Here is a 10,703-nt window from a genome sequence, read left to right on the forward strand (position 1 = left end):
AATCCATGAAAATTAAAACCACTCTGTAAATATGTTATCATGTTGATGAATAAGCATGCCCACTGTCCCGGCTCTATCTTTTGTCACCTTAACATTTGAGTATTATCCTAGGCATTATATAGTCCACCAGCCATTTGGCCATGCAAACAAAAATAGTAAAATTCCACAGGACGCTAGAGTGGCTCAGTCAGCTAAGCATCTGCCTACAGCTCAGGTCATCGTCTAAGGATCCTGGGATCCATCAGGCTCCCTGTTCAGCTGGGAGTCTCGTTCTCTCTCTTGCTCTCCCTCTGTGGTTTCCCTCTTTCCCTCTCTCTCTCAAATAAATAAATAATTTTTTTTAAATTTAAAAAAAATAAAATAAAAAAATTTTTTAAAGATTCTATTTATTTGGCAGAGAGAGAGAGATCACAAGTAGGCAGAGAGGCAGGCAGAGAGAAAGAGGGGGAAGCAGGCTCCCCGCTGAGCAGAGAGCCCGATGTGGGGCTTGATCCCAGGACCCTGAGACCATGACCTGAGCTGAAGGCAGAGGCTTTAACTCACTGAGCCACCCAGGCGCCCCTAAAGTAAATTTTTAAAAATCAAATTCCAAACTATTAAAATCTGACTTCTCATTTTCACTTCTTAAGGACAAATATATATGAAATTTAGAAATCATCTGGGTACTTAATTTCATTATGTCTTTATGGTCTCCCACTGTCAGAGCTAATAAAGGTTAAAAATACCAGTCACAGCTGAAAATTAATGGGTGGCTATGCAAGCTTTTCAGCTAGGTTTATCATACATGGAATAATTTTATATAACTCTTTCCCTAAAATAAGACTATATCCTCACATTCATAAATATCTTTCTGGGACTACTGATTTAAAAACTGGCGTTAAACCTTAGTGTTTGAAAAATGTGTGTGAACACCTACATGCACGTGTGTATGTGTGTAATCCCCATACATACAAAGACACAAAATAAATCTGCAGTTCACTAGAGTGATCTCCCACACTAAAGAAATGCAGAGGCACTTTCAACTAAAGAGGAAAAGGAGATTCAGCTACAGATGTTTCAGAAGAAATACTAAGAAAGAAAGTTTGAATACTTTAACTGCAGATAGGTAAGAGCATCTTGAGAACATTTTTGCTTTTCCAGAGGGGCATCAACTTCTTTCTATCTAGGCTCCAATCCTAACACCAACAAAATGGCCACCCCCTAAGTACCTGACTTGCTAGACAGGCAAGATTATAGTTATTCGTATTAAAGGTGCTTTTGGAAATAAGCCAGAACTTTTGCGTGGTTTTAGTGACCCTTTAAAAAGCCTAAATGTTGGTTAATTTTTAAAGAAATTTTTTGTGGTAAAGAGTTGCTTTAACAACCTTACAGCACACACCGCAAAGAAAAGCAAACTGGGGCCAACTACGGACTGATCAGAAGGCTTCACAGATATAACACTGGACATTTCATATACCTGAAACTTGCTCATGCTTGCAATCCAGCTAACCAGATTTTAAAAATATAGATTATATCACTAGATAATCTGTGGGTTTCTACAGCACTTACTATCCTTGTATTCATGTTTGTTCTAGCCAAGTATAAACCTTCCTAGGCACAGCAATACAAAATACTGGGATAAGCAAGGTAAAATGCTCACCTATATAATGAAAAATAAACGTTAAAAAAATTTTTTTTACACTTAGCACTTTCACTCAATCTCTATGATCTATTAAGTGACAACGTAACAATGTAAAGTGCAAACCACTTTTATGCTACTCATAATCCATGGCAACATAAATAATTCAACATTACATTTGGGAAACTCATGTCTTAAGAAATTTCTTCAAACACAATGTAATGTGAAAAATAAATAAATAAAATACACTTTTTTAAATTAAATAAGTGTGCTTCTTCCTGCTCACTCCACAGTCACTTAATAAAGTTCATGGTTATTTAAGGAAAAATCTGATTTCATATGCACAAATTTCACTACGGGCAGTTAGGTGGTTTGAAAAAATTCTTCCACAAATCTGTCATTAAAAAATCAGTATCTATAGGATAACTTTTATTTGAAACCATAAAAGATAATGCTGAGTGAAATAAGTCAAGCAGAGAGAGTCAATTATCATATGGTTTCAATTACTTGTGGAGCATAAGGAATAACACGGAGGACATTGGGAGATGGATAGAAGTGAGTTGGGGGAAATCAGAGGGGGAGATGAACAGTGAGAGACTGTGGACTCTGAGAAACAAACAGAGAGTTTTGAAGGGGAGGGGGTTGGGAGGGTTGGGTGAGCCTTGTGGTGGGTATTATGGAGGGCACGTATTGCATGGAGCACTGGGTGTGGTGCATAAACAATGAATTTTGGAGCACTGAAAAAAAAATCTGTATCTATAGAATATCTTTTATTTGAAACCATAAAAGTTTTGTTTTTGTTTTGTTTTGTTTTTTTCTGTCACCTATTTGTTTTTGGCTATTATTGGATACATAATGATGGCCATGATTTTGACACTGATTTCTTTAAGTGGGCCAAAATAATAAAATGACATAAAACTTCACATGGATTCATATGACAATTATAAGAAATAATGTGTTTCAGGATAGAGCAACCATATAATTATAAATTTTGAAATAAATGCAATCGTTTATTTAAAATATCTACTCATTAGCCTACTGGATCTTTGAAAATCAAGACACTGGATGCATTTGAGTGAATATTCAGTCAGTTGTCAAAGAAGGAAACTTTTTCTGTTTCTTCCAGACTATCCAAAACAGTTAATACCATATACTACACATAATACAAATTTTTAAAGTTTTTAAAAAATTTACAGCCAAATGGAATTTTTTAAAGAGTTGATAATGTGTCAATGAAATGCAATGATGGAGTATTGGAATAATGGAATTATTAATTCTCTATGATGATGTGAGCATTTTATAACACTTTTTAGCAGATACATGTCTTTTACTAATTGAATTCAGTAATTATGAACCAATTATTATCTATATAATATTAATTAAAATTTACTTTTATTAAAGGAAATGTCACTTTGGTCCTTACTGGAGACCCAAGACATAAAGTTGGGAATGAAATGTAATAAATCATTTTTTAAAAGTCATAATACTAAAAAATTTGTAAGACCCTGTTCCATGCTTTTGTCAAGTAAATAGCCAGACTGTAGCTAAAAAATATATTTTTTAAATTTAATATTAGACACTGGAGTTTCAAGTTAGAGGTTTCTATTGAATTCAAAGATAGCATTAATTCAACTAAAATTCTAAAATCGTTGGGGGACTGATGGTAGATATATTGTTGGTTGCTTCATCTTGAAAGTGCTAATACAGAGAATTATTTATATTAAACTACTGACATTCTCACAAGTGCAAAGTAAGGTCTCTGCTGAAGTTTAATGCATTTTGATTATATATGGTGGGCTGTGAACACTTATGAATTAAATCTGTTTTTGTTTTATAAGCTACTTGATTTCTACCTAAGAAGTAAAAGTTCATCCTTAAAACATGATACTTGTGTCTAAAGCAGTCACATGTAAAAAGTATAAATTCCTAAACTTAAATTAGCGAATTCTAATAGGATTTCAATGTTTAACAAGTCTAGAGTAAATAATTCAAAATATTCACCAACTGCTTAAAAGAAAAGATATGGGTACAAAGGAAATAAAATACTGAATGTAAACAGGGAATGGTTAAAATATGAAAATAAATATAAAACAGTGATCTTTACACAAAAAGGCAGCATTAGTTGGAGTTATTTTTAAAAAGTAAAAATATGTTCCATTCCACTTAATGGCATTACTGTTCACATTAATGCTTTACAAAGAAAAGGATTTATTTCACTCTACAGAAAAACCTCAAGAATACCACTTGAAAATTACTCATACTATTAATTAGTCAATCATTTCATATATTTCAGTTAGTCTTCAATAAAGAGTAAAATATGTTGAAAGTTAAAAACATCTCACATGTCCCTAGCTCAAAATGACCAATCTGTTTGAGATAACATACATAATGTTTATTATCTGCCAGACACTATCTTACTTAAATACATAAATTTAATATTCTCAAGCTACTCTTATTATGCCAGGCTAGATAACTTGCTTATATATATATATAACCCATACTAAGTGGCATTCCCAAGATTCAAACCCAAGTAGTGGTTAAATAACCACTATTCCAGCCTACTTCTTGAGGGAAATGATTCAACCTGGGTCCGCTATGCATTTGAAAGCCACTGTTGAACCTATAAGCAGTCGGGTTGTCAAATGTGAAAACTTTTTGCTAATTATGAGAGTGAATGTGTGAGTTTCAGGAAACTAAAAAGGAAAGTGAGCATAATAAATATGCCAAAAGATCACACAGAATAAATGTTAAGCGCTGAAATGGTGGCACTTAAATACTTCAACTGTGATTTCATCCTGAGATTACTCTCATTCGAAACACACACATAAAAAAGCAAACAGTCATATTTAACATTCAAGGTCATACATATTAAAAACTATAGTCACATCATCCATAAATTATGCTCAAAGATAATTGTCTCATTAACCTGGTTCCAAAACATTAAAGATACTTTATTCTAAAATAATGAACTGGTCAAATTGTTCTAACAATTTGATTGTTTACTGGTCAATAAAATTCACATACCTTAAATTTTTATGGACGCAAGTCAACCTTTATTGGAGAAAATTTGACATAATTTGCTTTTACCTTTCCAAATAAAAAGCAGCATAGAGGTTTAACTGTATGATACTACCCTGAAGTCAGTCGAGAAGAAAGCATGACTCTTAATAAATGTGGATCTACTTTCCTTTGAAAGCAGCTTTGAAAGGAGCAATAGGAGGGAGAGCAATGTACATCTCTAGAACGGAATTTCAAAGGCTTTATTTGGCCCTTCTTCCACATGGGAAGAATTAGAAAACTTTTTGCCTTTTATTTTCCATTGTAAGATCCTAAATGGGAAAATAAGTCCAGGCTATGTAGGTCTCCATGTGGGATTAGATGCAGTAGCAGTCATAGTGCAAGGAATGTAGGACACAATGGTCTATGTAACTGGCTGCTGTGAACTTTAGTGGCAAACTTTAAAATACAAAAAGAAAGAAAGAAAGAAAAAGCTTTACCACTTCAGCACAGATCCCAAAAATCACTAGAAGACACTTCCTTCAGCTGGGTCTGCTGCATTAATGAGATCATGGAACAGAACTGCTAATTTAGAATAAAATGCTTGGTGAGGAAAGCATAATATACTAAAAAGCCAGAGTTTATAAAAAATAATTGGATGTGACAATAAGTGGTATTATTCATATATGACTCATCACTGTGGGGATTAAAAGTAGCTTAAATTAAAAATGGAATCCTTTGAATTTAATTAAATGGCTTTTAAAAATTGTTTTAAAGACAATAATGTAGGAAAATCATGATACATCAACTTTGTCTAGTATGTCTTAAAATCTTACTAGTTCACTTCTTTTAAAATTATGATAATTTAAAATTATGACAATTAATAGAAATGTTAATACACCGTGTTGTATATTGAAACTAATATAACACTGTATGTTAACCCTACTGGAATTAAAATACAAAACTTAATAAAATTAAAAAAAATTTTTTTAAATACAGTGCTGAAAGAAAAAATAAAAGTAAAAATAAAATAAAATAAAATTATTACAACTGTAAAAGTAAATAAAAATGGAGTAAAGAGTGCAATTTTATCTGGTGTACTTTTTAATCAATATTCTTGTTATTTAAATGTCTCCTTTTCTTTGGAAAATCTGCCTTAGTTTACCTGATTATGTATGTAGCTTCTGTATAATTCCCCATGTTTAAATGAATATTCAGAAATCAATTATCTCATTCATACTTTAAAAATACAACTTCTGAACAAACCATGTTAAAGTTTTTCAGCTATGCTAGCTTATTGACTCACTAGAAATAAAAATACTGAGCCAAGAGCTTCTAAGTATTTTTCTAGCAAGTGAAATCTGTAGTAAAACCCAAGACACATGGGCACCATTATCTAACATTCTGAAAATTTCACTTTGTTTACAATGATAAATAAGATAAACCTATCTGTTGTTTGACAAGGGAAAGGATGATTTCAACAAGGGAATAGTATATATGAATCATCATATTTAGAAGAATATACAAGAAGATTATATTTTCCATGAAAGTTAAGCGAGCATTTTTTTCTTTTTTGATCAATAATGACTCAGGATATGAATCGGGTTCCTGAGGGGGCTCTGCGAACATCATTACAAGCATCAGTCATCAATGACCAAGTGAAGCCTGGAACTGAGAATTAACAGAGAAAGAAAAGAGATTTTTTTCCCCTAAATATACCACTTTATATTTGCATATTTTATGAGTTCTAAAATCAGTAATCTTTCAGACAAAAAATTACACAGAAGTTGGGTGATCAGAGACTACCTTGGATCAAATCATTGCAAGATTTAAATGACATCTAGTCCAGGCCCCATCTTACATAGGAATCATGACATCTCGTCACATCTGCCTCTTTATAATAAAGACCCCACATGATGGAGAGCTCATGAATTCACAATATAGCCAACAGATTTTTGTAAAGTTATGTTAGAAAAGCTCATCTTCTTCTGTTTTAGAAAGTTCATCTTCTTAATGTAGACAAAGATGTTTCATCCTTTTAAAATTTCTATAAATTTATCTCAGTTTTGCCCTATGAAAATTATCACAGGATAGTCAAAATTCCTTTTCTTACTTGACAGCTTTTCTGTATTTAATGATAGCTTTCCTGCCCTCACTTTTCCAAGTTAAGTCTTACTATTGGATTTTAAGAAATACATCTATAATACCGAATAATCCTCCTTTCTTTCTTTTTTGAACACATTCTTGCTCCTAGAGTTACAGTTTGCCAGGCTCCATCTCAAAATGTAGCGCTCAGAAAGAATGCAACATTAAATTGTGGTCATCACTGCAAATTACACTAAGACAATCATCTCCTTCATTAGGATACTGTCATTAGTCCAATTTAACAACACATTAACTCTTGCTGCCACTTACCACTACAAATACCTAGCTTCTGCCAATAAAAGCATGGTCATTAATTGTGTGGTAGATTTCCTGGACTCAAAAGCAGAACTTTACATTTGTAATTACTGCTGTAAGATAATATCATGACATTAACTAACTTAACATGAATCCCTATATTTGAGCCTCGGGTATGTTACCTTGAAAAATGCCAGATACTCTATTTGCCTTCCTACCTAACTTATAAATCTTCAGTTCCATACAGCATGGAGCTAGGTTGACTGCAAATCAATGTTTACCTTAACTTATCTCAAGTCATCAGCTATTAATACTCAAGAATCCCCAATGAAAATGTTTTCTTGTATGGCAATTTACATTTAAGAAATTTTGCCCGAGACTTTTCACTTGTTTACTTTTTAAGCTGGTTTCATAGAGAAGAACATCTCCCTAAGAGTGTTTCTTGACAGTTGGTCATGCAGTAAGATTAACTGGTTGTTCAAAATTCAGACAATGGCCTGCTCAATTTTATCTTCGAGGCAGGACAAACGTGTAAAGTCATCAAGAAGCCTTTGGTCAGATACGAACTTGCACATACACACACACACCACACATGGAAGGTGCGTTTGAACTACAGAACATACACAAATCACATGAGGAAAAAAAGATACGCTACTTTATTCTGGTTAGAGTTGTCCTCTTTCCCAGAAACTTTTATCTCATTCTTCCCTCCTTCAGGACCTATTTTCCCTTCAGCAAAAACACAGTTAATTACAGTTCTGCAAGATTTCCGTGTCCCTAAGTCCCCATCACAGCCTTCAAGTGAGGCTCACCTAAGCCAGGTTGGAGCTGAGGGAGCCTGAGCCAGTAACCAACTGGCTTTTCCATCCAGCTCCTCCTCAGAAACACACCCCTCAAATCGGAAGCCAAAAGAGAGTCCAACCACAGAGAACCTCCACTCAACAAGGGCAACCCCTGAGGAGAGAACATTCGGGTAACCACTTCTCTCCTCCCGACCCCCAACACTAGAACCCGCTCCTAGTGCCGCGCCTTCTTCTCGAGCCTTCTCGGCGCCGGCCAACTCGGGGTGAGCGCCCGGGTTAGTCAGTGCGCACGTGACGCGCGGTGCCCACATGACACGACCGAGGGCGGGGGAGGGGGACAGAGGAGCGAGGCTGGAAAAAAGTTAAGGAAGACCCGTCAAAGCGCCCAAAGCCATCCGTGCCTTCCCTTCTTCGTCAACTAGTGGCTCGGGGTGGGATCCTTAGGGGATGGCTGCGGACCAAGGCGTCTCTAGTCCAGCTCCCAAAAAGGGGGGCGTAGTTCTCCGCTCGCCCCGCCACCCTATGTTCCTCCCCGCCCTGCTGGTGATGCCGCTGCACCCTCAAGTTGTTCCTTCCTCCCCTTTTCTCCCTCCCTCTCTCCTTCCTTCCTCCCTGCCTTCTTTCCTTCCTTCCCTAAAAGCTCTTCATCCACTGCAGGCTAAGCCACTGACGCACATTCAATTTGCCCCGGGAGCTCGCCCGCACCTCTGAGGTCACACAAGGCCAAACACCTTCCAAACTGGAAGGTGTAACTGCGCAGACAAAGTTGCACGCCACGCCGCAACCTGCCCCCTCCCTTCCATTTAGCACCCCCGTTCGGATCCCCTGCAAAGCTCACTTGCCCTGCCGGTACTCTCTCGACCTCACCCACCGTCGCGCCACACACCCCCTTCCACACGCGAGCCCACCCGTCCGCGGCTCTGCGCTTCGAGCGGTCCAGCCGCCTGGCAGGGCACCCAGCAAGCCGCGGCGCTCACCTTGTTTGACACACTTGAGTCGGAGGGGGTCCTTGCAGTGTTTGATCACGGCCAGCACGTCCCTGATGGTGAGCCCCGCCACGGGGGTCTCGTTCACTTCCAGCAGCAGCTCCTCCGACACCAACTTGCTGCCGCTCTCATAGGCCACCTTGCCGGGCTTCACCTCCCCCAGGTAGGGGAACTGTCCGTTCTCGGCGCCCCCTTTCAGTTCAAAGCCCAGCTGGCCCTCCGGGTTCCTGCCAATGACACTCTCATGGACTTTGCTAGTCCAGTGGCTTTTCTTTTTCAAGCTTTTGGACATGGCAGTGGGGTGAGTCGCCTCAGCTCCTGAGGGGTTCCTTTAGGGTAGGGGAGTTGGTGGTGAGAGAATGAGGATGGAGGAACGAGGGGGCCAAGAGGTGAGAAGAGCAGACTTTGCCTTCCTCCCCCTTCTGTTCGGTGCTTTCCCTCTTCTTTGGATGGAGTGTGGATGATGAAGGGGGAGGATGAGAGGGACGGCTGGGCAGAGGTAGGAGAGCTTGGGTGAGGTTGTGCTGTCCCTTGAATGACACTCAAGGCTGTGGCCCCGCAGCAGAGGAGAGCTGTGGTGGTGGCGGCGGCGGCGGCGGCGGCAGCCTGAGCGAGCGGTAGCCGAGCTGGTGAGCGAGTGGGGTGGGGGTGGGGAAGGAGGGTAGGGATGCCGGGGGCCACTCCTGCGTGGTGCGAGTGGGAGCGCGCGCGCGCCTGGGTGTGTGTTGTTAGCTGATATCCATGGTAGCTGCAGTGGCAGCGGCAGGGTCCGTGTGTGTGTGTGAGTGTGTGTACTAGTTGTACTGTACTGGCAGGAGGGGAGGAGGCAGAGGAGGAGGGAGCGAGCTGGAGGGGGAGGAGGGCCGCGCGCGCGCGCCGGGTGGGGAGCCGGTTCGCCACTGTCTCCGCTCCCTCCCTCCGCAGCTTGACCCGGTAGTGAAGGCAGAGAGAGAGGCAGGCTGGGTCCGCCTGGCAGCCTACGAGAAGAGGCGGGAGCGGGAAAGGAGGGGAGCCGAGGCCGGGCGTGGGGAGGCCGGCAGGAAGGGCTTCGAGCCCTGTGCGGACCTTTTTTCAGCCTCCGAGCGGCCGCGCGGCGCGCTAGCCTCCTGCGCTGTGAGGACGCCCGGACTTCCTCAGGACTAGGGCTCGGCGGGAGCAGAAAGAGCGAGACCTGGACTTGGCGGCGCGCCCCCGTCTCGGGGGCTTCGGCGGGAGCGCTGCGAGTCCCCAGGCGCGGGACCCTGCCGCGGGAAAGCCGAGCTGGTGGGACCCCGTGGACCTGCGGGGGAGGCCTGGGCGCGAGGCGCCGGGTGGAGGCGGAGGAGTTCTCTGTGGAGAGAGGCTTTGTCTCCTCACGTTTTCAGTCAAACTCGTCGCAGAGTTCTTAGAATTCCCCCCTCGGAGGAGCGGAAAGTTAGGGAAGTGCAGTCTGGTTACCCAGACAGCGAGGAGGCAGAGCATCACTTTGCGGGGTGCGGGCCCAGCCCGCGCGTCGGGCCGGGATGGGAACTTGGCGGCGGGGCGGAGTAGTCTGGTGAAAGGGGATTCCAGGGACGCAGGGGAAGGGGCTTCACTTTTCCAGGTTAAGAGACGCGGAGCGGAAGGGGCCGTAGCGTGGGGCCTCCTGTGGGAAATGGGCTGTTTTCCCCGGGAACTGCGGCGGAGAGGGCTGGGGCACGTCCTCGCCCGGGGAAAGCGGGAGACTCGGGCTTGTACCTTAGGAAGAAACCTTGACATGTCCTGGCGTGACCACTTCGTGCTCCAGAGAAAGAAAAGAAGGCTCTCGGAGCGAGCTTGAACACCGCGGCAGAACCCGGGCTGGAACTCAGCTCGCAGGCCCAGCACCAGCCTCCTTTCCCTTCACCAAGTTTGCAGCCAGGAGTAGAGGTGAGGACAGGG

At 41.3% G+C, this 10,703-nt stretch overlaps 1 protein-coding gene across 3 annotated transcripts in view; it reads right to left on the reverse strand.

Annotated features, from left to right (window-relative positions):
• Window positions 1-9,559, reverse strand: part of MAGI2 (membrane associated guanylate kinase, WW and PDZ domain containing 2) — a gene marked incomplete at its 3' end in the record, with an annotated part of 1,345,444 nt that extends 1,335,885 nt beyond the window's left edge. For all 3 annotated transcript variants that reach the window (XM_080818052.1, XM_080818051.1, XM_080818053.1), the window contains exon 1: window positions 8,796-9,559. In XM_080818052.1, coding sequence (XP_080674178.1) covers window positions 8,796-9,096 — 301 coding nt within the window. In that variant the 5' untranslated portion in view covers window positions 9,097-9,559. The remainder of the gene's footprint in view (window positions 1-8,795) is intronic.
• Between the last annotated feature and the right edge of the window lie 1,144 nt (window positions 9,560-10,703).

This window comes from Martes martes (genome assembly GCF_963455335.1).
Source record: "Martes martes genome assembly, chromosome: 11".
Classification (NCBI taxonomy): domain Eukaryota; kingdom Metazoa; phylum Chordata; class Mammalia; order Carnivora; family Mustelidae; genus Martes; species Martes martes.